The sequence below is a fragment of the Acanthochromis polyacanthus genome, chromosome 8 (genome assembly GCF_021347895.1).
Source record: "Acanthochromis polyacanthus isolate Apoly-LR-REF ecotype Palm Island chromosome 8, KAUST_Apoly_ChrSc, whole genome shotgun sequence".
Taxonomy (NCBI): Eukaryota; Metazoa; Chordata; class Actinopteri; family Pomacentridae; genus Acanthochromis; species Acanthochromis polyacanthus.
The window spans coordinates 1,222,428-1,248,038 of record NC_067120.1 but is presented as its reverse complement, the minus strand read 5'-3'; the positions used below and the strand labels follow the sequence as shown (position 1 = coordinate 1,248,038).

General features: G+C 42.9%; 3 protein-coding genes across 3 annotated transcripts in view; 1 reads left to right on the top strand and 2 right to left on the bottom strand.

Moving 5' to 3' along the window:
* The window catches only part of si:dkey-246g23.2 (solute carrier family 66 member 2), a 65,920-nt gene extending 65,065 nt beyond the window's left edge, over positions 1 to 855 (bottom strand). Inside the window, exon 1 of the mRNA XM_051952374.1 lies at positions 604 to 855. The gene's annotated coding sequence lies outside the window, so the exon portion shown is untranslated. The remainder of the gene's footprint in view (positions 1 to 603) is intronic.
* A 100-nt stretch (positions 856 to 955) lies between these two features.
* Positions 956 to 3,889, top strand: hsbp1b (heat shock factor binding protein 1b). The gene is made up of 4 exons (XM_022189941.2): positions 956 to 1,139; positions 2,834 to 2,900; positions 3,062 to 3,188; positions 3,332 to 3,889. The coding sequence occupies exons 1-3, from the start codon at positions 1,095 to 1,097 to the stop codon at positions 3,181 to 3,183; spliced, it is 234 nt and encodes a 77-aa protein (XP_022045633.1). The 5' UTR covers positions 956 to 1,094; the 3' UTR covers positions 3,184 to 3,188; positions 3,332 to 3,889.
* A 248-nt stretch (positions 3,890 to 4,137) lies between these two features.
* zgc:173742 (DNA topoisomerase I, mitochondrial) overlaps positions 4,138 to 25,611 on the bottom strand; it is a 38,335-nt gene continuing 16,861 nt past the window's right edge. The window contains exons 7-17 of the mRNA XM_022189939.2: positions 25,461 to 25,583; positions 25,195 to 25,382; positions 24,578 to 24,722; positions 22,199 to 22,342; positions 21,604 to 21,789; positions 16,750 to 16,818; positions 8,740 to 8,854; positions 7,286 to 7,413; positions 7,073 to 7,173; positions 6,375 to 6,524; positions 4,138 to 4,509 (exon numbers count right to left, since the gene is read on the bottom strand). Of these exons, the coding sequence (XP_022045631.2) occupies positions 4,407 to 4,509; positions 6,375 to 6,524; positions 7,073 to 7,173; positions 7,286 to 7,413; positions 8,740 to 8,854; positions 16,750 to 16,818; positions 21,604 to 21,789; positions 22,199 to 22,342; positions 24,578 to 24,722; positions 25,195 to 25,382; positions 25,461 to 25,583 (1,452 nt within the window). The 3' untranslated portion in view covers positions 4,138 to 4,406. The remainder of the gene's footprint in view (positions 4,510 to 6,374; positions 6,525 to 7,072; positions 7,174 to 7,285; positions 7,414 to 8,739; positions 8,855 to 16,749; positions 16,819 to 21,603; positions 21,790 to 22,198; positions 22,343 to 24,577; positions 24,723 to 25,194; positions 25,383 to 25,460; positions 25,584 to 25,611) is intronic.

The window sequence follows — 25,611 nt, the reverse complement described above, 5'->3', positions numbered from 1 at the left end:
TTCTACGGACATGAGGACGACTATATTCCAGATAAGATCTCACCAGTCAGGTTTAAATGCCCCGTTTATGTCTCCATGTCAGCAGTGAATGCAGCCTTTGAACACACTGCATAAAAAATGTTTTACAGGTTTACAAAAGTTAAATATTATTCAGGAATTTAACAATGTCTCTCTCTGTCAAGGTGGAAGTAAAGCATCACCGTGATTTCCTGTGTGTGTTGGGCCACCTCTAACAGAACAGGCTGTTATGTAAGAACGCATAGCTCCATGGGGCTGGGCCAACATGCCTCAACTTCAACACATCAATTTAGGGCTACTGGGCGAACGTTACTGCAACTACAGTAAGAACACAAAGAAACCGCACGGTTAGACTGTCATTAAAAGGATAAAAGGTCGAAATACCCACTTGGAAGGTAAACATTTCTGTAAAACTATCAGAAAAAGTCTGTATTTTCAGGTGAGAGTGATATCAGTTTTAAAAAGCACGCTCCCTGCAAGCACACTGCTGCTGCTGTATCGCTCCTCATCAGGATTTAAAGACAGATTTCAAAATTTCACATTTTGTAAACATTGCATTTTTTGCAAACTTCTGTTTATACTCACCAGTCGCCTTCATTCACTTTCCTTACGAGTGTGAAAGAAAACACAGCGTCCAAACACACACGGGGTTCCCTGGCAGCTCCAACTTTCAAATCCCAACTCGCTCAGAGGAGGAGAGGCGTGTGCGCGCATACGGGCACGTACATATATGCATTTCCCGTTTTTTGTTATTTTTATCACAAACTCCGTGGCTGGACGGGAAGGCCAGTAAATGCGGTGCAGATAATGAAAAAAAAAATAATTCGCCAGGCTGTTTATGTGACCATATAGGGCTAAAAATAAAACTACAGCTCTGTGCACCATTCAAAACTCCATGTTCCATGTTTCCTAGCGCCGTGACGGAACTCTCGCGAGATTTCCCTCACTGTTGTGGTCCAGCTGACTGTGCGGTGGGGTGGTGACTGTTTATTCCAGACCTCGCAGCTAAACACTCGCTTGAATCGCTTTCCGCGTTTCAGGACTATTTAGGGACAGATAATCATTTCCACTACGACATGGCCGAGACGGACCCCAAGTCGGTGCAGGACCTGACCAATGTGGTGAGTCGTGATCGTGATGCAGGCTAAGCTAACGCTAGCTCGGTTAGCTAGCAGCGCTAACGATGCTAAACTACGTTAGCTAGGAAGCTAGCAAAGTTTAGCCCGTGTGTCTGTGGCGTTACGTGCTTCTTGTTTTATGTTTAATGCAATAAATACACTAAGGATGTGACTTATATCGGTTTTAACGAAGCCCAAACGTCTTGACTTTTCTTCGTGACGTTATGTAATGATGTAATGACATCATCAAATCACAGCCGAGCTCACCGCATCACATCCAAACCCTGACGTGTTATTTCTCTATTAACGTTAAAGCTAATAGTTGTTCTACTCTGTGTTCAGTCCAGTGGATAATGTGCAGTTTCACTCACAGAATCTGCATAATTCATTGCATAAATAGTATTAACTGATAATTCAAGATAGCTGAGGTAAGGTTTCAGAGTGTTGTCATGGAGATGAGCGTCTTTTTAAAGCTTCAGCCGCCCTCTCAGAACTAACGTCACCCTCTGGTAGTTCATAGAGTTTGTTTTGGTCAAAGTAACAGAACCCGTCGTTTAAAGTTTCATTTGATAACTTCCAAATCTTTTTCTTGTCTAGATAGACTCTAGATAGATACATAGATTCTAGATAAATATTTTGTTAATCCCGAGGGAAATTCAATATTCAGCAGCTCTTGTACAACAACAAAAAGACAGGACACACAGGTCAGTAACCAGATTAACACTGAAGGTTAGTATATACTCTTAAAAAACTGCTGCAAAATACTATAAACAAAACACTTCTAGTTTTAAAATCTATAGAAATACTAAATATAATAGATGTCAGTAAACAGTATTTACACCTTTCGAGGCGCCATGATTGAAAGTGATTTCAGTGGTCTAAAGTGATTTCAAGGAGAGCATCTTTTGGAGGTGTAAAGCTTCAGCCTTCTTCTCAGAACTACCATCACCCACTGGTAGATTAAATTGTATGTTTTGGTCATAAATTAACAGAATTTGTCGTTTAAAGTTTCCTTTGATAACCCTTCAAATCTTTTTCTTTGTAAGGATGCTCACATTTAGGTTCTTGAGGTATTGAATGCTACAAATAACTTCAGTATGCACTATATAATTCTCACAAGTATGTTTAGTTATTTGAATTAACCATTCATTCATTAATTTTACTCCCATTTTTTTAAGAAACTACCTTGAGATTAAGGTCCATCCCACCTTAAATTCAGTAGAAACTATTGTCAAGGATGCCACTGCATTAATGAATAAATAAACATTAAAATTACCCTACTGACTGGTGTCTTGGGGTACAGAAAAAGGAAGACTCTGTCAGAGCTGCACCTTTTAAAGAGCAGGAAATACACAGATGCAGAAATAAATTAATATTTTGTTGTTCATTGCGGCACAGATAAGCCTGTTACAGTGAATCAAATTCATCTTCTGTGGCTTCCAAGCTTCTTTATTGTTGGCAAGGAAACAAGCCGATTACTATTGTTGTGCATTTAAAAAAAGCCTCCAAAGACCAGAGGCTGAAGAGCTGCAGGGATGCTGTTTGTCAGAGCCCGAAGTATTTTTAATACTGAATAGTCGACTATTTATCACTCCACACATTAAACCTACACATTTTATGTATGGGCCCAATTTTGAGTGGATCTATTGTTCTCCAACTTTACTGTCACTTACAGTATTTCTGCTTGTTTTTTCCAGGTCCAGACGCTGCTGCAGCAGATGCAGGACAAGTTCCAGACAATGTCAGACCAGATCATCGGGAGGAATATCCTGTACTATCAGATCAAATGTGTTACATTGATTAAATGCATTAAAGTGATCAGTTTTAATCTAATTGTTTAATAAGTTGATGCCTTAGTGGTAGTTCTCTGCAGTTTCCCTTCATAATGAAAATGTTTTCATTACGTGCCTTAACCAACCCTCCACTTGATGAGATGAGCACACGTATCGATGATTTGGAGAAAAACATTGCTGACCTGATGACCCAGGCTGGCGTTGAAGAGATTGAAGCGCCACCAGAGAAAGCTAAAGAGGGTCAAGGATCATAATGAAGGTGAGAAAGTTTTACACTCACACAGATTTCTCCCTCCAGGGTTTCACATTAGCATCGGTTTCCTGTAAATGTGGCAAATGCTGAATATTTATGAATTTATCTTCAGTCTCCGCTGAACTAAAATGTGGATTTTTCTCCCACAGGTTCCCAAACAACCAGGTGTGAAGTCGGTCCTATATTCAGGAGCAGCAGACTTTTCCAATCTGAAATTTACTTCTCTTGATTTGGTGTGTCGTTGTGTGAAATGCTTTTTTATATACTGAATATTGTGAAACGGTTACAGTTATGTAATGACTTGAAAAGCTGAACGTTATTTGTAAGTTAGAATAGTGTGATAAGCCCTTTCAGAACTTAAAACGTGCAGGAATGCAGATTGTGGATTTGACCTGGAGGTTGTTTCACCTGAAATCCCTCGAGGTGACGACGGCTGACGGGGCAGATTTACCCCAGCCCGTCCTGAGGGGTAAAACCCGCAGGCTAACGGCCAGTAGAACCTCCCTCCTTACCAACACGGGCACAGAGAAGATCTGAAGCTTGCAGTGTTTGACAAACAGCACTGTGACTACTAAGGTGTGGGATGCATTCCGATATTCTTCTACTAAAGCTATTTAATACACTGCTGTTTGTCGTGTCTGACAGAATAAATATTTGGCCAGGTGCTGAGTGAATTTTTAACAATACAACCAACTCTGAGGTGCTCACAGTGTTTTTCTGTATTTATTTTTTCAATCCAGAACTGTATTTTATGATGAAAATCATCCAGAACGTGTCCATGTTGCATGGTTTTTGGTCTGCCTTGTTTAAAATGTACTGAACTCACATTTCGGTATTGTACTTTAAGGGAAACTAAGCTGAGAGAAATTGGGCCTTAATCTGACATCTGTGTGTGGAATCAGGCTTTTACAACTGGAAGTGTTCTGACAAATTATACCCACATCTGTCACTTCACTGCATTTCAGGAATCTTTATTCAAAATAATGCAAACAAAATGTGCAAAAAAGCAACAAACAACAATCTCCAAAAGTGCCAAAAGCACCAAACAGAAAAGAACAGAACAGGAGGGCAGAGCTGGACGGTGTTTAAACGATCTCATGAAGTACATCAGTAGTCTATGAACTTACTAGAAATGCAATATTAAAGTACTGTATCTACTAAGACGTGGACGTTTCCTTAATTCTCGGTCCCGGCTGGTCAGACTGGAGGTTTGGAAGTTTAAAGTTAGAACTCAAAGTCTGCCTCTGTCATGTCGATGGCCCAGGCAAATTTATCCCGTTGGGTTTTATTGTAGATTTTCTCTACTGGTACCTCCATGTTCTTACACCTGAACAAATAATAAATGGAACCTATTAGTTCATGTTCAAGTCAAAAAATATTCAGAGAGCAACAAGCACAGATAAACAGATGGAGGACATGAACACAGACACTGCAGTCACTTCTGTGTTCTGACTCAAGTTGGCTTTAAAACCAGGAGTCCAACTCATCCTAGTCCAGGTTCCACATTCAGCCCAGTCTGATCTCCAGTTAAACCACAGCAGAATAAGCTGCAGATGTTCACATTTAAGGCATTATCTTTTCACAAAACACTATGAACAAACTGAAATGTATTAAGAAAGAAGTTCAATTTCATCCACATTCAGCCTCAGTTTATCATTTGCACATCACAACTTCCAGATCAGAGAATGTCTACAAAGGAACAACATGTAGTCACCTGGAACTGAACCACAGAGGATTTTAGTTTAGGATCAAAATGACCAAAAATAAACCAATCAGACAAAAGATGACAAAAAAACAAAACAAAAAACAGGCAAAAAATTAGACAAAAGCTATAAAGCAACAAAAAAAAATGGACAAATGACAAACGAGACAAAAGTGAGAAACAAAACAGCAAAAAATAAAGAAGCGAGACAAAAAGGACAAAAACAAAATATGACAAAATGAGACAGAAGAACAATGAACAACCTAGTATTTTACTTTATGATCAGAACAACTTGTCATGGTGTAGAAGTTATTTTGACCCTCTGGAGGACCGCTTGTTTGACACCTGTGATTTAAACAGCTGAAACAAAAACTATTCCACTTTTGATCAAACGATCATTAAAGGCATTATGGAGGATTTTTTTTGTTTAATTTGTCTGATTCACATAAAATGAATATGCTGACCTTTAGTGGACTTGTATGTATGGTTTCTAAAAGAATAAAAAATTAAAAAAAAATAACTGTGGACATGGCAGGACCTGAAAAACATCAGCCAATCAAAGCGCTCGGACCAAGGCGTTTGGTTGGCTCCCTTTCCTGTCAATCAAAAATCTTCCGGCTCAGGCCAAGTTACGTAGATTACGTACGCCTTGGACTTACGTGTTTTCTGTACGTGTTGCTTTGGTATAGCTTCGTAGTTAGCTGGACACTTGTTTTGCTCATCTTTTTTTACATAATGGCAGATAAAGATCCAGGGGGACCCAGCCGTAAAAGACAACTTCATGAGTGCTGCGCAAGTTTCTGGAGGGGGGCGTTTCTTCGTAAATGTTAAGAGGGGGAGGTTAGAGGGGGGTGAGGGAGAGGTTGTATGTGCGCATGCTACGTTCAAAGTCGTAGGAAATTAAATCTCCTCTAATGCCTTTAAATGCAAAAGCAGGAATGATGTGAAAAGCTTGCTGCCTCCATGGTGACTCTTTGCAGAGGGGATGACTGGAGGTGGGCTGTTTGATTCCATCTAGTTAGCTGTGAAGGCCAGGTTACCACGGCGATCTCCTGTTAAATGTGCATCAGCTTAGTTTAAGGTGGAGCATGCGGTCCTAATCCTGTGCAAAGTTTAGCATTTTTCTCCTGTCGATGTGCCCCATGTCTGCTCTAAATAACCCCATGTTTGTACTCAGCCCCGAGTCTGAATGGAAACTTGAGGACCTCTCAGACTCACACAACACTAGCTCAGTGTCCTGTTCACATTCACGCTTGTAAACACAATAAGAGGAAGAGGAGGAGTGAAAAGGAGTAAGAAGGACGGTAAACCTGGCCCATGCTGAGTATTTAAATTTGCTAACCCGCATATTTCTGCAGAATGACTTCATCTTTAAGCCACAAACAGTCTGAATAACAGAACTTCCTCTTAGTGATTCTGGCCTCAGCAGGAGGTTCATGGTAACCAGTAAGAACACACATTTATGGCTGTTCATGTTCCTGTTCACTCACCAGGCCACGCTGATACGTGGGTCCAGGTAGTTGAGCTTTGAGGTACCCAGAGCAATCTGCTTGTTCTCCTCTCGGTCTGTTGCCTGGACCTCCATCTTCAGCAGCTGCTCCTCACAGCGCTTCACCGCTGCTTTCTTTCGTTCCACCACCCTGACAGAGAAGAAAGGCAAAGGCAGGTAAAACAAAGCGTAGGAGTCGATTCTAGGGGGGTATTAAAGGAACAAGAACCTGCAATTTGGAGGAATCTTAATGTGAATTCATCGCACATTCATTATGTCAACAAATAAGATGTGAAACATTTAGTCTAGCTGCTGGGGGCGATAGGCAGAGGTGAAGGGCACCATAAGGTTTGGAAAGACGATAAAAGTTTGGCCTCAAATGGCTTCAATCGTTCAATAAAAAGATTCTGTCTGGCCTTCAATCGGTAGTTCTTCTGTGGATGTCTCACTGTACAGCACAGATTTAACAGTAGTAAAGACCATCTGTAAGATACCAGGACAGTTCTCACCACATCTACCATAACGTCACCTTCAACACCTTCTATTTCATGGAGCTCTGTTATTCACACTGAAGCTGCTCTACCTGTTCTTCAGAAGCCCCTGAACCAGCCGGGTGTCTTTCTACAGGTGATGGCAGCTTGTGATTCAGTCTGCAATAAGATGATTGTGGTTTTTATTTCCCACTCCAGCAACACTTACGTCTGCAGCTTGGGGTCTGAGTTGCCTTTGCTCTTGGCCTCCTTCTTGGCCTGTTTCAGCTCCGTCTTAGCGAGGGATAGCTGCTCCTTTCTGGCATCAATCTGAGGACAGACGGTTTTATGTAAGCTGAAGTCAAAACAGCAGTGACTGGGCTGTAGGAGCCACAGAAATGATGTATTTCTTGGTTTCTGATGACAGTCCTGCTGTCCTCACCTTGCCCTGAAGGTTAGCCATGGACTGCTCAAAGGTCTTTGGCGGCGCCCGCTGGTGGTTACAGAGAATAGCAACTGCTCTGTTGGCCCTGTTGTAGGACAGAAGCTTCTCTGCCACGTTGTCGGACTCTTTGGAGGGTGACAGAACAGAAATTTGTATTTTAAACAAGAAAATCCAACCGGGAACACGTAACAAACCCAAACCAAGGCACAGAAATGTAAAAAGATAAGCTCCTGCACAAAATCTCAACCTTCAGCACACACGGTTACATTTATTTATTTCATTTATTCAGACCCCCATTAGCTTCATCTATTCCTCCAGGGGTCCAGACAAACACACACACGTCAGTCTGCATATTGGCTCTGAGCGGCTATCCAGAGCTGAGAGGAGTGTGACACTTCTATCTCTGAATGAGGGATGGAGGCAGAGGCAGCCAATGATAAGGGAGGCAGAGATGCACAGCACCGGCGCAGCGATAATGTACTCCTGCCAGAGCTGAGAAAGCTGAGTGATGTCAGTGTATCCTGAACCAAGAAAACTGAAAACCAATCTCAAGTGTGGCAGTTTTATCCTGAGACTTTGTGACCTGAAAAGTCAGGTAAAGACACGACGACAGGAGGAGGACTGATGACATTCTACAGCAGGATGTCACTCATTCTAGTTCAGGTTCCACATTCAGCCCAGTTTGATCTCAAGCAGAAAATCAGAACGCGATAACCTGGAAATAACCACGATTGTTCCATTTTTCCCTTTGTTCTAGTGCAAAAATGTACATTCTGAAAATGTTCACATTTAAGGAATTTTCTTTTCACAAAACATAAAAAAAAAAACATGAATTTTCTTAAGAAAAATCAATTCAGTTTCAGAAATAATATGGCTCAGTTCATCATTCACATGAAATATAGGAAAAAAACGAGACACAAAATGACAAAAACGAGACACAAAATGACAAAAACGAGACAAACAGCATGAAAGAAAAAACAGCAGAGGCAAAAATTAGACAAAAAAAGTTACAAAGCGACAAAAAAAATGAACAAACGATGAAAACCAGACAAAAAATGACACAAACGGTGCATAAAACAATGAATAAAACAAAACAAAAACACAAGACGAAAAGGAAACACAAAACAACAAAAATGAGAAACAAAACGACAAAAAGACGAGACAAGACAAAAAACAACAAAAACGAGACAAAATATACAAAAATGAGACACAAAAACAGTGAGCAATCTAGAATTTTACTTTATGATCAAACAACTTGTCTTGGTCTAGAAAATATATTTAAATTCCTATTAAATTTATAGTTTTACTAATTTATAATCTGCAGTTCTTCTCTTGACACCCCTGGGCTCCTGGCTTTAAGCAGCTGAGGAACATAAACATCCTGTGTGGGGCGTACTGTGTTCTCTGGACCATCAGACTGGGTTTTTCTGTGGTGAATGTGTGCGACTTACTGTTGCTGAGCTCCTTGAGCTGCTGCTGCAGGGTGATGGAGGCGTTGTACGTCCTGAACACTTTGGCAGTCAGACCAGGCATCAGAGAACTCAGATGTTTGTTCAGAATGCTCGTCTGCAACAAAAGTACAAGGACAAAGAGTCATCACAAAATCATCCGTCCAACTACATCAGTGCACGTTCTTCACCACTGGGTGGCGCTGTGGTACCGTAACACTGCAGCATTAAAGCATCTATAAGACAACATGACAAATAAAGCACTTAAAATATCATCTCTGAATCATCATCAGCCTCCATTAGGTTAAAAAAGATCACAGCACTGCTCCCTCTGAGGTGTCTGTAGGTGTGACAGTAAGGCAGAGACGGAGGGATTTTTAGCCATGAGCTGCTGTGTTTCTACAGAAGAGCAGTGATGGAACCCAGCTAACAGCGTAAAAACACACACGGGTTAGAAAGCAAAACAAACAGATACTCCCTGCACACACACTGATAGGAGGTGCAAACATGTGGACTGGGAAACAGCAACACACGCATGTTTAATGTGCCTGAAAACATACAGAGGAGCTCCAACAAAAGAAGGATGAAGCCTGCAGTAATGAGTCAGGACTAACCAGACCCCGTTAACCAGACCCCGTTCAGGACCGACCAGACCCCGTTAACCGGACCCCGTTCAGGACCGACCGGACCCCGTTCAGGACCGACCGGACCCCGTTAACCGGACCCCGTTCAGGACCGACCGGACCCCGTTAACCGGACCCCGTTCAGGACCGACCGGACCCCGTTCAGGACCGACCGGACCCCGTTAACCGGACCCCGTTCAGGACCGACCGGACCCCGTTAACCGGACCCCGTTAACCAGACCCCGTTAACCGGACCCCGTTCAGGACCGACCGGACCCCGTTAACCGGACCCCGTTCAGGACCGACCGGACCCCGTTCAGGACCGACCGGACCCCGTTAACCGGACCCCGTTCAGGACCGACCAGACCCCGTTCAGGACCGACCAGACCCCGTTAACCGGACCCCGTTCAGGACCGACCAGACCCCGTTCAGGACCGACCAGACCCCCTTCAGGACCGACCAGACCCCGTTAACCGGACCCCGTTCAGGACCGACCGGACCCCGTTAACCGGACCCCGTTCAGGACCGACCAGACCCCGTTCAGGACCGACCAGACCCCCTTCAGGACCGACCAGACCCCGTTAACCGGACCCCGTTCAGGACCGACCAGACCCCGTTCAGGACCGACCAGACCCCCTTCAGGACCGACCAGACCCCGTTAACCGGACCCCGTTCAGGACCGACCGGACCCCGTTAACCGGACCCCGTTCAGGACCGACCGGACCCCGTTCAGGACCGACCAGACCCCGTTCAGGACCGACCAGACCCCCTTCAGGACCGACCAGACCCCGTTAACCGGACCCCGTTCAGGACCGACCAGACCCCGTTCAGGACCGACCAGACCCCCTTCAGGACCGACCAGACCCCGTTAACCGGACCCCCTTCAGGACCGACCGGACCCCGTTCAGGACCGACCGGACCCCGTTAACCGGACCCCGTTCAGGACCGACCGGACCCCGTTCAGGACCGACCAGACCCCCTTCAGGACCGACCAGACCCCGTTCAGGACCGACCAGACCCCCTTCAGGACCGACCAGACCCCCTTCAGGACCGACCGGACCCCGTTAACCGGACCCCGTTCAGGACCGACCGGACCCCGTTAACCGGACCCCGTTCAGGACCGACCGGACCCCGTTCAGGACCGACCAGACCCCCTTCAGGACCGACCAGACCCCGTTAACCGGACCCCGTTCAGGACCGACCAGACCCCGTTCAGGACCGACCAGACCCCCTTCAGGACCGACCAGACCCCGTTAACCGGACCCCCTTCAGGACCGACCGGACCCCGTTCAGGACCGACCGGACCCCGTTAACCGGACCCCGTTCAGGACCGACCGGACCCCGTTCAGGACCGACCGGACCCCGTTAACCGGACCCCGTTCAGGACCGACCGGACCCCGTTCAGGACCGACCGGACCCCGTTAACCGGACCCCGTTCAGGACCGACCGGACCCCGTTAACCGGACCCCGTTCAGGACCGACCGGACCCCGTTCAGGACCGACCAGACCCCGTTCAGGACCGACCAGACCCCGTTCAGGACCGACCAGACCCCGTTAACCGGACCCCGTTCAGGACCGACCAGACCCCGTTAACCAGACCCCGTTCAGGACCGACCGGACCCCCTTCAGGACCGACCGGACCCCGTTCAGGACCGACCGGACCCCGTTAACCGGACCCCGTTCAGGACCGACCAGACCCCGTTCAGGACCGACCAGACCCCGTTAACCAGACCCCGTTCAGGACCGACCAGACCCCGTTAACCAGACCCCGTTCAGGACCGACCGGACCCCCTTCAGGACCGACCGGACCCCGTTAACCGGACCCCCTTCAGGACCGACCAGACCCCGTTAACCAGACCCCGTTCAGGACCGACCAGACCCCGTTCAGGACCGACCAGACCCCGTTCAGGACCGACCAGACCCCGTTAACCAGACCCCCTTCAGGACCGACCAGACCCCGTTAACCGGACCCCGTTAACCGGACCCCGTTCAGGACTAACCTGAGGCCTCAGACCTGCATCGGTATCTGTGTCTCACTGCAGGAGCCTATTAAACAGAGATGCTGTGTTTTCATGTGTACGTGTGCATGCATGTGCTAGAGTCTGTAGGTAGACCGGTATATACATGTGCACGTACACGCTGTGGCTCCGTGCACGCCTTGCTAATGAGCTTCCTAACTCTGCCCCTGCAATGCTAATGAAGGAGTGTGAGGGGCGACTACAACAGCGACACACACCACCTCCTCTGGCACCTGTGTGTGGTGTGTGTGGTGTGTGTGCACGTATCAGTGCGTGTGTGTCGTCCATGTCGTCTCCTAAGGCGTTGCTGCAACGTGCCATTACTGCCGTTCTAATTTCCTACCTCTAATACAGGATGCAACACGCTGGACCTCCTCATTAACATCCTGCTAACGGCGACTAACGCCAGGGAGGAGTATTGACTGTTGCCGTTCTAAAGGAGCTACGATCATCTGCTTTTCATTGTTTGCCAGATCCAATTTGTGCGTTCTGTGTCTCTTCAACGCCACGGAAAAAACATTCATTGGATACAATAGAGAGGAGGGAAGACAATGAAAGACGCCAAATAAAGCAGCTGACAGGGATTATAAAACACTGCAGATAACTAGTGGATTAGATGAAAATTAGAGTTATCCTGTAACTCCACAGGGGAACAGCTTAACATGGAGTATATGCCTGCAGTGTGCGTTCATGCTCAGAAAACCCACAGCAGTCTTAAACTGATGAGCAACATCTCTCTGAAACAGTAAAATGAAATGTTACAGCTGGTGGCGCTAAATTAATAGTAAGGTGCTACTAAATCAAGATATAAGAATGCCAGAGGAAAAACACCGTAGGAAACATGCTGTAAATATGGATCCATCGTTTCTGTTCTCATTTTCTTTAGTCTCTCCAGTAGAGAGAAGCTTGTTTAAGTCATGCATCATATCCGTCCTGATTTATTAGCCTGTTTCCAACCAAATCTAAACATTTCTCACACTAAAACATTTTTCTATGTCCACTTGGGGTTTTCTTTTTATCCAAACTGAAATGTAAGACTAAGCCGGTGGAAGGAAAGTCCCCTCATGTAACTCTAAAGTGTCAGCCGACTTCAACCAAAGAACAGCTTTTCTGAAACAAGCCTGCACCTCGACACAAAGTGTATGCTGTTATCTCAAATTGTACATTTGTGCGCGTCTCTCTCTCTCATCTCTGACGGCAGGCTTTTCATGCAGCCTTCTGGTGTGGCCATTTGGAACACTTTTACCTTGAAACGTGGCCGAGCTCCACATCATATTAAGTAGTCTGTTCCAAGGATGCTGACACCTGAACACCACGGAGCCTGCAGCGGCAGAAAACTTCATCCAAAAGACAAATCTGAGTCTTTGTGAGCTTCTGTTGTAGCCTTTTGTTTAGGGAGTCTTTTTATATACATATACAGGAGGTCCTCGACTGAGGTCACAGTTAAGTTTCTACAGATCAACATAAGAGGATTTTCGTCGTAAAGTCGGACTCCGGCAAAAATGTAACCAAATCTATTCCGTTCATCAGGATATCCATCAGTTCTTCATAAAGTTATGAATACCAACAACTTTCATGCATGTATGTTTTAATGTTCCAGATTTATCTAATGTCAGTGAATGCACCACGTTCAGTTAGCTCACCTCTGATTGGCTGAGAGTCAGCAGTAGAGAGAGCTGGGAACGGCGGCTAATTCTGGAGCTAAGTTATGGGGTTTTTCTAGTTCTTCTGGAGCTAAGTTATGGGGTTTTTCTAGTTCTTCTGGAGCTAAGTTATGGGGTTTTTCTAGTTCTTCTGGAGCTAAGTTATGGGGTTTTTCTAGTTCTTCTGGAGCTAAGTTATGGGTTTTTCTAGTTCTTCTGGAGCTAAGTTATGGGGTTTTTCTAGTTCTTCTGGAGCTAAGTTATGGGGTTTTTCTAGTTCTTCTGGAGCTAAGTTATGGGGTTTTTCTAGTTCTTCTGGAGCTAAGTTATGGGGTTTTCTAGTTGTTCTGGAGCTAAGTTATGGGGTTTTTCTAGTTCTTCTGGAGCTAAGTTATGGGGTTTTTCTAGTTCTTCTGGAGCTAAGTTATGGGGTTTTTCTAGTTCTTCTGGAGCTAAGTTATGGGGTTTTTCTAGTTCTTCTGGAGCTAAGTTATGGGGTTTTCTAGTTGTTCTGGAGCTAAGTTATGGGGTTTTTCTAGTTCTTCTGGAGCTAAGTTATGGGGTTTTTCTAGTTATTCTGGAGCTAAGTTATGGGGTTTTTCTAGTTCTTCTGGAGCTAAGTTATGGGGTTTTCTAGTTCTTCTGGAGCTAAGTTATGGGGTTTTTCTAGTTCTTCTGGAGCTAAGTTATGGGGTTTTTCTAGTTCTTCTGGAGCTAAGTTATGGGGTTTTCTAGTTCTTCTGGAGCTAAGTTATGGGGTTTTTCTAGTTCTTCTGGAGCTAAGTTATGGGGTTTTCTAGTTCTTCTGGAGCTAAGTTATGGGGTTTTTCTAGTTCTTCTGGAGCTAAGTTATGGGTTTTTCTAGTTCTTCTGGAGCTAAGTTATGGGTTTTTCTAGTTCTTCTGGAGCTAAGTTATGGGGTTTTTCTAGTTCTTCTGGAGCTAAGTTATGTGGTTTTTCTAGTTCTTCTGGAGCTAAGTTATGGGGTTTTTCTAGTTCTTCTGGAGCTAATTTATGGGTTTTTCTAGTTCTTCTGGAGCTAAGTTATGGGGTTTTTCTAGTTTTTCTGGAGCTAAGTTATGTGGTTTTTCTAGTTCTTCTGGAGCTAAGTTATGTGGTTTTTCTAGTTCTTCTGGAGCTAAGTTATGTGGTTTTTCTAGTTCTTCTGGAGCTAAGTTATGTGGTTTTTCTAGTTCTTCTGGAGCTAAGTTATGTGGTTTTTCTAGTTCTTCTGGAGCTAAGTTATGTGGTTTTTCTAGTTCTTCTGGAGCTAAGTTATGGGGTTTTTCTAGTTCTTCTGGAGCTAAGTTATGTGGTTTTTCTAGTTCTTCTGGAGCTAATTTATGGGTTTTTCTAGTTATTCTGGAGCTAAGTTATGGGGTTTTTCTAGTTTTTCTGGAGCTAAGTTATGTGGTTTTTCTAGTTCTTCTGGAGCTAAGTTATGTGGTTTTTCTAGTTCTTCTGGAGCTAAGTTATGTGGTTTTTCTAGTTCTTCTGGAGCTAAGTTATGGGGTTTTTCTAGTTCTTCTGGAGCTAAGTTATGGGGTTTTTCCTAGTTTTTCTGGAGCTAAGTTATGGGGTTTTTCTAGTTTTTCTGGAGCTAAGTTATGGGGTTTTTCTAGTTCTTCTGGAGCTAAGTTATGGGTTTTTCTACTTATTCTGGCTACGGCCCACAGTATCCTGTGTGAAGCTTCAATAAACCAGCAGAGAACCAGATAAAGTCTCACTCATTCATCACAGAGGGTCACTACAACATGTTGACCTGTTTTTACATCCTGACCCTTGTTGGTCGGTGTTTCTGTTCCCAGTGTTTTATTCTGTCTAATCTCACTTCCATGGAGACGGCTTTCCTTTTCCTCCAAGCATCAGAAGAGTCTGACTTACACTGGGAGCCATAATGAAGGTAAAAAGTTAGTGAATGCAGCACAATCCAAGGCGGAGTACAACCAGAGAATGGAGACAAAGCCGTCTGATAGCGCCGTGTGATGATGTATTCATCCGCTCATCAACTAGTTACTGGTTATATGTAACCAGTTCTGATGTAACGATGAAACGCCGTGGGTCGAGGACGTCGTAAACTGAGGACACTCTGTACTCATTCTGTTGCTGTTATGTTCAAACTAAGGATGAGAACTGAAACTATTAACAACAGGCTCACCAAGCAAGCTAATTTGGGACCAAACATCAGAGGCTGCTGCAGGTCTTCAGCTCCATTCCTTCTTCAGATTCCCATTTTCATCTTTCCCAGCTTCTCTCTCCATCAGTCCAGCTGACGACAGCAGAACGTGCTACATTTACAATCATCCTCCGTTCCCTTCTTTTACCCTCATTTCGGCCAAACTGCAGCTGTCACTTCTCCTCTGCCATCCTCCCTTTCTTTCACCTCCCACCTCTATCCAGCTGTCATCTACCTTTTCTCTCTTAACCACCTGGACCAGCTGTCAGCCTTCGTACTGCTCCATCTACTGCTCCATCCCTCTCCTCCCTCCACTCTCTCCATGTCCTGGCCTTTCCGGGTGTCAATCAGGCCTGCCCTCAGCAGCCATTACCATTCCACCTCCAACACACACTGACATTTCCTGACATACTGGAGGGCAGAGAGCAGAGGCACCACACTCCCTCCTCCAGTTGCTCGGTCTCTTCATCTCACGCTCACATTGCTGTCCTACGCTGCCTCTTCCTGTTCCTACCTGTCAGTCTTAATAGACCAACACATGGCTGGCTCTCTAATCTTCCATGTGCTTTCTTATCTCCATCTCTTTCCTCCTCCACTTCATTCCTCTGTAGCAGCCACTCGTGTGCTGCATGAGTTTCCACCTACAACTGTGCGTCACTTCAACGTGCAGCGAAACGAGGCCGTCTAAGCAAACAGAGCACTTAACCCAAGGTCATCCTACCACGAGCTGCAGCATTAGGAGCTCAGTTTCCACTTCAAGAAACTATATATGAGTAATTCTGAATGCTTCCTCAGCAAGGACAGCCTGTTAACCTGAGCTCTCATCTCAAAAACACCAATAATGTGTTTTTTAAAGACTGAATGCGGCCTGAAATGCACACTCTCTCCAGTGGTGGACTGTCCATATGAACAGCTGTTGCCGTTTCTGTGGCCTTGCTGCTTGCAGCTGGAGGAAGAGGCTGAGAGGACACCAGATTTTTATGTGTGGAAATTCATCCGCCCAGCGTGTTCACTCTCAATTTTCACTAGCGCAGTTTCATTTTTATCTGCCAGAGTCCATCCCCTCTCTCTTTTGAAACTCCTTTTCTGCTTTCAGTCCCACCGCTTGCAATATTCTTTCCCTTCTTCTCACCTCCCGCTTCCTCACTTCACCCTTTTCATCTCTCCACACCAACGGCTCATCCTCATTCAATCTCATCTCTTACCCCGCACAATTTACTCCATGCTTTTCCTTTACTGCAGCTTTCTGTCCCTAGAAAATATATTAAAAAATGTAATTCTATTTCACTTTCACCATCTTTTTCTGCGTTTTCCTCAAACATTACACACCTCAGGGGAGTCTGTCACAACTTAAACACAACCCAGCGCCCAAATTCAGGCGATTTGACACCAAGTTAGCAATTATTCAAAATGTTTGCGATCACTTTTCACCTGTTTAACAAGCTGCATTTACACCAAATGGTAATGATGCACAAAAATTAAAAAAAACTTAACATCTGGGATGGTTAGAGTATATAAAGCGTGGAAATACTGAAGGAAATAAAAATACTCACATTAAGGCGGTCAAAGAGTTCGTCTCCTGGTTGCTTGTTCTCCAAGAAAAGCCTGAGATTTTTAAAAACCTGAAAAGATAAATAGACACGTCAGATCACGGGACTTTCACAGGTTTACGTAATATAAAGAAAGACTTAATAATCCAAACTGTGCGTGGCACAGACAGGACAATTTAAATATGTTGGCTGCAAACTTTAATAAATGAATATAATAAACAGAAAAGGCTTTGAAGTGACAGAAGTTCCTTAAAGGCGAGTTTACAACAGAAATACACTCTGTTCACACACACATGAACATTACAGTGCAATTAACACATAAGACTGTGTGTGTGTGTGTGTGTGTGTGTGTGTGTGTGTGTGTGTGTGTGTGTGTGTGTGTGTGTGTGTGTGTGTGTGTGTGTGTGTTTTTGGTTTGTCCATCTCAGAGAAGCGTCAGGGGAGCAGAACAGGCACAATCACATCTGACATTTCCACTGACACTGTGGGTTCCCTTCCCCAAATAAACCAGTAAAATATGCAAGACACCAATTAATAGCAACAGATGAGTTGATTTAAAACCACACTAACACATCCATTGGCTTATATGTGTGTCAATTTTGCTCCCCTTGGAAATTAACCAGAATCTATAAAAAGTGCCGGAGCTTTTGGGACCAGAATGTAAATCAGTTTGTGTCTAAAAGTCTCAGAGAAGCAGAGACACCAAAGTGAGCTCACCTAATTGGTTTTTGTGATGTGTTTGGGTAAGTATGTGGGTGTTTGGAGGTAATCATTTAGAAATAAACGCTCTGCAGGATGACCGTGCTGAACACAATCTGCACACGGCCTCAGACTCCCGCTTACCTGATGAACTCATTCATTCTAACTGGTGTTAAGCTGAGTAATAAGTGCAGAAGGTGTTTGTTTTTAGACAATAAACAGACATGTTGTTACTCTGAGCAGTCATTTTCTCACCATTCACGGATGGAGAAAGGCAGCGTTGGTATTCATGCTCTCCTATTCTGCACCGACAAACACTAATGGAACTTTTTTTTTTCCACTAAATTACATATGGGACATACAGTGCTGCCGGTCCACAGCACGCCTTGAAGTTTCACCTTGTAACCATTTCTGCATTCATTCCCAGTAGCGGCCCGTGTTCTCTGAATAAAGAAGTTTTGCAGAAACAGCAGAAATTGCATGTGCAGTATATATATTGCATAAGCCGGGTGCAGACCCTAAGAATGAGACTCCGTGATTCCAACCATCTCCAGGGGTTCCAAACAAATTCTTTCCTTCCATTCTTGTTCCATTTTATTCCAAGTGACATTTAGCAGCAATCTCACTGATTTGCCAGAGAATTGATGATGCAAAAATATGCAGGGACTAATTAATTCTAGCTAATGTGATGCTTTTGAATGCACTCATCTGAATAATTATATGTTCTGCCAAGAAACAAAACACTTTGGCTGTCAGGTGCTAACATTTATTTTTCCATCTCTGGAATAGCAGATAGTACGGGCTGACAGCAGAGGAGGGGCTGCTCATTTACATACATGCACACACACACCAATGTGACAGCTGTCTGACAGATTGCAGACGACTAAACAAGAAGCAGGGAAAAAGAAGAAGTTTCAGACACGTTTTCTGTTCTTCTGCTGGCTAACCTGCTCATTATGGTCTGTATCATCATTTACTGTATCAGATAAACAACTGACAAAAGTCAGACACTTTTATTATACACATTATTACAGTCTGGGCAAACAACTGACTTTAAAAAGCACAAAATGACATCACAGTGCAACACAAAGCCAGTGGAGCTTAAAAATGACTCAGACTGAAAATAATAAACTTTAAATGTGTGCTGGTTTAGCAGGAAAAGAATCTCAAAATAACACAAAATGAATTAGTCTAAATTATTTATGAGTCCAACTTTCAATTAAATGACTTTTACCATTTACTTATACAGAGTAAAATGTGTTAATATAAACACAGAAAGCAGCCATGAACGTCAGCAACAAGCATTAATTTGTACCGTGAAGTGTGAAAAATTAGAAGCACGGGAGAAATCCTGAGCTTCCTGTCATTACAGCCTTTATGGCGTGAAAATAACCCTTAAAGGGCTTCAAAAGTCCACTGAACTCATTACAGGGAGCACATGTGGCTCTGATGGACGCTCCGTAAGCTGAGGTAATTATTGGTATTTAAGGGAAAGATGCCACTGAGCCGCTCTACAGAATCTAATGATGATCCATACTAAGAACACAGGCTTTGTCTGTCTTTGCTGCTGATTTTTACCACCGTTTATGAAGGGAGTCAATTTTTACACTAATTCCTGAGTCCTGTCAGAAACTTTGAATCAGTCTTAGCTTAAAACCATTGTTGATATTTATTCACTTTATTCTACATGTCTTCTTGTTTAAAAATTCACCCGTATAGACATTCATACAAAAGAGATTCAGAAAAAACTAAAATCTCTCCTCCATGGCACGAAACATCACCAAAATTCTGGGATTTTTCTGCTGAACTGCAGGCTGTGCTAACAGAGAAGACAGAAGACAAATCAAATCAAATCTAACTAGAAATGTAGTAAAACCTCTGTAAGCATGCAGAGCCACTGTTCCCCCTGTATTGGTAAACTCTGTGCACAGCTGGAAAAGTGTTGTACGTGATGATTCCAGGGTTTTTATGATTTATGGAATTATAACTGCATAAACGACATTACTGAGTTCTCTATAACTCTTTCCATGGTTGGACTGACTTTATTGCAATGAAAAATGATCCCACAGTGACTGAAAATGTGACTGCAGCAAAAATCGCACAGAACTTGTTTGGAGTTCAGAGAGTTGACATAAAACAATATGCATGCCGTGTTGAGAAAATAGGTAATGATGAATCTGAAATAAGGGGTTGTTCTCCTCCACCAAAGATGCTCCTTCGGTTTTTATATGCAGCTTCAGACTTAGCATCCTGTTGTCAGGAGTGAAAATCCATTTAAAGCTGCAATTCAACTTAGAAAATGTTAGAAATAACGATAAATGTCATCCAAAACTATGTCAGTCAAAACTGCACCTTCAAATTATTAATTTCGTCTCGTCAGACAAAAGCAGATGAGGAAAGTAAGGGGATCTTAATAAACTGCTTAGTTATGCTTACAGAGCAGAAAGTTGACCCAAGTCAAGTATTTAAAAGCTGCAGTCAATTCCAGCCATTTTCAGTACAAAAAAATCGCTAATATTCTATTTGTAAATAAAAATATGACGAGAAATACAGGGAATATTAGACGCGCATCGCGAGGTGCATTTCCTTAAAAACGACCGATTCGTGGATTTTATACCGACTTCAGGACATGTTTTGGACAAAATAGTTTACTGGCTTGTGTCATCTGGATGTAAAAGGTTGGATTATGGCCGTTTTTTGTGGAATATTTTCATCTGTGTGTAATAATGAACCCAGAAATGTGAGTCGCGCTGTGTGCGTTGAAGCCGTGTATAGAGAACGGATGGATGGATATTCGTTGTTTGTTGGACAAATGTGTTTATCTCATCCGCTGTGGTAATCGCATCTGAAAGTGGTTTATACCGGCGGATTCATGAGAATCTCAGCTTTCCATCGGCGTATAGTGTTTGTATAATCGCGTTTGCAGTTTCAGACATTTAGCAAATTGCCCTAACCCTACCGCGGGCAGGACAATGAAGCGCAACGGGTTAAATCCCAGTGTGATGCTCTTGGACACACTGAGCAGCTCTGTGTTTGTGGGTTAAAAATGTCAGAGAAGCAGACGGACAGCTAAACTATTCTAACAAATTAAACGGCTACAGCCACAGGAATCCAATCTATGACCAAGTCCTGAGGACACTTCCTAGTTCTCCTCCTGCTGCAGGCTCTGAGCATATCGACATGCAGCCAGATGACATTCTGCAGGACTTCTGCCAAACCCAGAGGGCAAAACCCAGATTATTAGAATGAAATGCACTGAGTTTGAACACAGGAATAACCATTTCATCAGCGTCTTCAGCTGATGTTTTCTACTGAGAGGGGACAGACTTGCTTTATATTATCTATAACAGAGATGTCCTCCAGAGGGTCCAAAGTGGAAAAATTACAGAGAAGACATTAACTGCAGATTGTAAATTAGTAAAACTATAAATTTAAAATCATTTCTAGACCATGACAAGTTGTTTGGATTACAAAGTAAAATATCATATCGCTCACTGTTATTTTGTCATTTTGTGTCTCATTTTTGTGATATTTTGTTTTTGTCTGACTTTTGTCATTTGTCTCACGTTTTTGTGTTTCCTTTTTATTTTGCTTGTGTTTTTTGTCTTATTTTGGTAATTTTGTGTGTTGCTTTATTCGTTACATGGTTTGTGTCGTTTTGTGTTTTTTTGTCTACTTTTCATTTTGTTTCTTGCTTTCGTCATCTTTGGACTTGATTGCATCATTTTTCCATTTTTTGTTGTTTTGTAATTTTGTCTAATTTTTTGTCTTTGCTGTTTCGTGTCGTTTGTCTCGTTTTTGTCATTTTTTGTAATATATTTATGTGAATGATGAACTGAGGCATAATGGAACTGAACAGAAAATCAGGTTGTTCATGATGTTGAGTACAAAGATAATTCCTTAAATGTGAACATTTCACAATGTACTTTTTTGCACTAAAAAAAAAAGGGGAAGAAATGGAAAAATGCTGGTTATTTATAGGTTATTTTGTTAAGATTTTACTGGTCCAGCCTGCTTGACATCAAATTGGGCTGAATGTGGAACCTGACCTAAGAGGAGTTCAACATTGCTGATCTTTAATATTTAATATTTTAGTAAGAACAATCCACATTAGAGTGGGACAGGACGGTCATGTGGACGTGTCTGTACGTTATTTACCTTCCCGATCACAGGCACCTTGTTGTAGTAGCGAATGGAGTCTTTACCCAGGAAGTCAAACTCCACCACACACTCGTTGCCGTCCAGTTGCTCGTGCAGGGTGATGTGTTCGACTCGAAGCGAGCAGCAGCCCACCGTGTCTGCCGTCTCTCCCTCCTCCTTCTCATTACCGGCTCTCAGGGCCAGCTTTTTTAGGTCAGAAGATAGAGAGATTTATCGCACTTCAAACCCCACAAACACCCACCGAGCGTTTTACCACACGTCCCCGTCAGACGACCGTTAAATACAAACATCTGCACAGTAAACTCAACAAAGCAAAATGGGACTTGAAATAGTCTTTGACATGAGCCAACAGTGATCACATCAGCAATCTATCATTTCATTTCACGCAGACAGATAATTAGCTTGGGGGTCACTGTTCAGAAATGGCGACATAAAATCCATTTTTCTCCTTTCAGAAGATCTTTCATCCAGCTATGTGACATAACAGAAACGGCTTTCAAGACATATTACGGTATTTTCCGACATGTGCACATGGCTGTTGGTATAGCAGCACACTGCTGGTGTTTTTCTGTGCAATGACTTCAAACCAGACCTTGTCTATGAAGTACATGGCCACAGCTCTCTGGCGTTTGACCATCTCTTTAGACTTCAGATCCAGGAGGTACTGGTTCCGGATGTTGTCCACGCACGTCTTGAGTTTACGAGCAACCTCGTATTTCTCCCAGTCCTTCTCTCCCTGAATGCATGTTATGACAGGAAGTAGAAGAAGGAGAATAGTGAGAAAAATAAGAAAGAGTGATAAAGACAGGAAAACACAGGAAAGACAGAAGCAAACATGAGGCGAGGGGCTACGCGATAACAAAGAGTAATTTTCTTTCAAAAGCAAACATTCAAAACATTCAATATGGTAATCATGACATGAATGCAGGGTGCTGCAGAATAACACATAAAGATAAGATTCTGTTCATTTTCTGCTGGTTATTTATCGGGACCAAGACACAATGAAGCCCACCATCAGTCAACATGCATATTGTCATGGAGACCAACAGTGGAATAACTTAACCTTTCCAAATGAGAGATGGGAGGAAGGAAGAGGGAGCAAACAGAGGAGAGAAATGAGAGGGAGGAAGAAAAACAAGAAGATGCTGCACAAGTTTATCTGCAAATTAATTACAACGCAGTCACAAGTGATCAAAGTATCTTAAAGGATAATGTGAATGTTTACAGGCTGAAGGTCTGTAGAGTACGGTGGCCGACAGGGGCAAACACGCTGCGAACCGCAAAAGCGCTGCAAACACAGAAATGATCCAAAACCAAAAACTCACAAAATGCATAAAACACATGCAAGGAAAAAAAACGCTGCAAGAGAAACATGCTGCAATCACAGAAACGACGCAGAAGCAAAGACTTACAAAATCACAAAACAGATGCAAATGAAAAATGCTGCAAATATATAAAAACACACACAAACCCCCAGAACAACCTCAAGAGAAAAACGCTGCAAATTCACTTCACAACAGAAGTGCGCTGCTCTTCGATAATATTGTATAAAATAATATTGTATAGAAGATGCCAGCCAAGTAACATGATGCTACAACTAAATGAAAACGTAGCTTTTCACACTAAAAATATCAGACACTTTCACTTTCTTCTGCTTCTCCTTCTTCATGTCTGGTGCATTTCCGTTGTGAAGTGAATTTGCAGCGTTGTTCTCTTGCGGTTGTTTTGGGGGTTTGTGTGTGTTTTTATATATTTGCAGCATTTTTCATTTGCATCTGTTTTGTGATTTAGCAAGTCTGCTTCTGCATCGCTTCTGTGATTGCAGCATGTTTTTTCCTTGCAGCGTTTTTTTTCCTTGCATGTGTTTTATGCATTTTGTGAGTTTTTGGTTTTGGATCATTTCTGTGTTTGCAGCGCTTTTGCGGTTTGCAGCGTGTTTGCCCCTGTCGGCCACCGTAGTAAAGGCTGGACGATGCAGCAGAACGACGACCCAAAACATCAGAATAAATGTAAAACAGAAGGACTTTATCCACATTTAACACACTAGAGACGCTGTTTAATTTAGTTTAAAGAAATATACATTTACTCACATTTAAAAATATAACTTGATGTAAACATGCTCACATCTCTTTTGATAATTTTTGTTTTTTAATTTTATGTAACGTTTATGCTTAACCCTGTAAGACCCAGTTATACAAAAAAATAGAATAAAATATTACATATTTATATAAACCCAAATATAGAAAAAAACGGGCCAAAAAAAAATAAAAAATACAAACCAAAATAATAACAACAATAATAAACCCAAATATAGAAGAAAATGAGCAAAAAAAATATCCTAATGTTGAAAGAAATGTGCAAAAAAAAATATATATATTAACCAAAATATAGAAGAGAATCTGCAAAAAAAAAAAAAGAAAGAAAAAAAGGATTTATGTAGAAAATAAATGAGCAAAATAATATATGCATATAATGGAAAATAATATCTAAAAGAATAAAACTGTTGTGTTTCTGCAGCAGTGGGTTAATTCACCCGACATAAACAGTTTTAAACCAGCTTTGTGTGTGATAAGCAAGACGCAGGCTGACAGTTATTATTTGGAAAATGAACGACACCAAGCTGACCTCAAAGAACTGGAGCTGAAGAAGGCGAGCTGATCAAACGCTTTGAAAGGCCTCACAAGGATTCCACCAATTTATCCACTGTGGTGTTTTAAAAAGTCAGACATTAACTTGAATATTCACTGATGCTATTAGTTATTAAGGCTAATGTGACCATTAAGGGATGGACTCAGTGGGAATGAGGCACAACCAGTAGAAATCCAGTCAGTTAACTTCTTTACAAATACTTTTCTGGGACAACTGCCATAATAAAAGACAAATTATTATGGAGATGTAAGCCAGTTGTAACAGAAGTGCCCGTGCCAACATCTCTGTGTGCATTTTCTCCATTTTACAGCAGAACGATCACCTTGAGCTTGGAGTTGGCGTTGAGCATGATGTACTTTATGGAGCCCTGGATGTTTTCCGTCCAGCTGGCCAGCCACGTCACAGAGTTGTCGTGTCGAACCTCCTTCCAGCGGTGGCCATCAGGCGGCACAGGGATACGGGATTCTCTGCCAGAGCAAGAGAAAGTGCAGTGAAGCTGTAATTCAGGCAGCAACAGTACAAGTACACACACTACAGCATCCTTCAGAGGGTCAAGACTCCATGAAATAAACGACACCATGACCAGAAAAGGAATCTCTGTCTGCGTAACGGAAACAAAGACTGATTTTTGGACAGGATTCTGAGCAACAGCGAGTAAAGAAGGAATATACTTTCAGTAACATGGCATATTTCAGAAAAAGAAATTCTGTAAAAATCTAAAACGGCAGTAATTTGTGCAGCAGTACACGACCAGTGACTGAATACTACATCGTAATATCTGTTCTCTAGAAGACAGAAGTGGCTTCCCTGCGGTTCCACACTTTAAATAACTTTCTGCATCTCTGTTGCTTTCAGTGGGTAATTCTCTGCTTCACACCTCAGAGCTTTGTTTTTATAGCAGCTAGAACGATAGAGTTTTCCAAACCATCCCACTCTCACTTGCTGCAGTTGATGATGACGTCCTCCGGTTGGATCCTCTTCTTCAGCATGCCCTGTTTGGGATGCTCGCCTCGACCTCTGAACAGACCTGGAGGCTCAATCTTAAAGTTCCCGATGCGTTCTTTATGGTGGTCCAGCATACAGTAGCCGTATTCATCCACGATCTTCTGGGCGGCGTCTTTCAAAACCTACGATAAATACGAATAATACAAACATTTAACCACAAAACATGATGGAAACAGCAGCTAATGAAGCCTGAGCTGTACCTGTTTCTCCTCCTTGGTCATGTTTTTCCTCTCCTCCACTTTGGCTTTATGCATAGCGTGGATTTCTCCAAAGTCACACTTGTCAAGATCCTGAATCAGAGATCTCTCCTTGTCGGTCATTTCCTAAACAGGCACAAAGTGTGTTACATCT

Excerpts from the sequence above, each read along its gene's own strand:
- hsbp1b (XM_022189941.2), top strand. The coding sequence starts at position 1,095 with ATGGCCGAGACGGACCCCAAGTCGGTGCAGGACCTGACCAATGTG. Across the intron at positions 1,140-2,833 it reads TGCAGGACCTGACCAATGTG|GTCCAGACGCTGCTGCAGCA; the intron begins GTGAGTCGTGAT and ends TGTTTTTTCCAG. Across the intron at positions 2,901-3,061 it reads AGACCAGATCATCGGGAGGA|TTGATGAGATGAGCACACGT; the intron begins ATATCCTGTACT and ends CCAACCCTCCAC.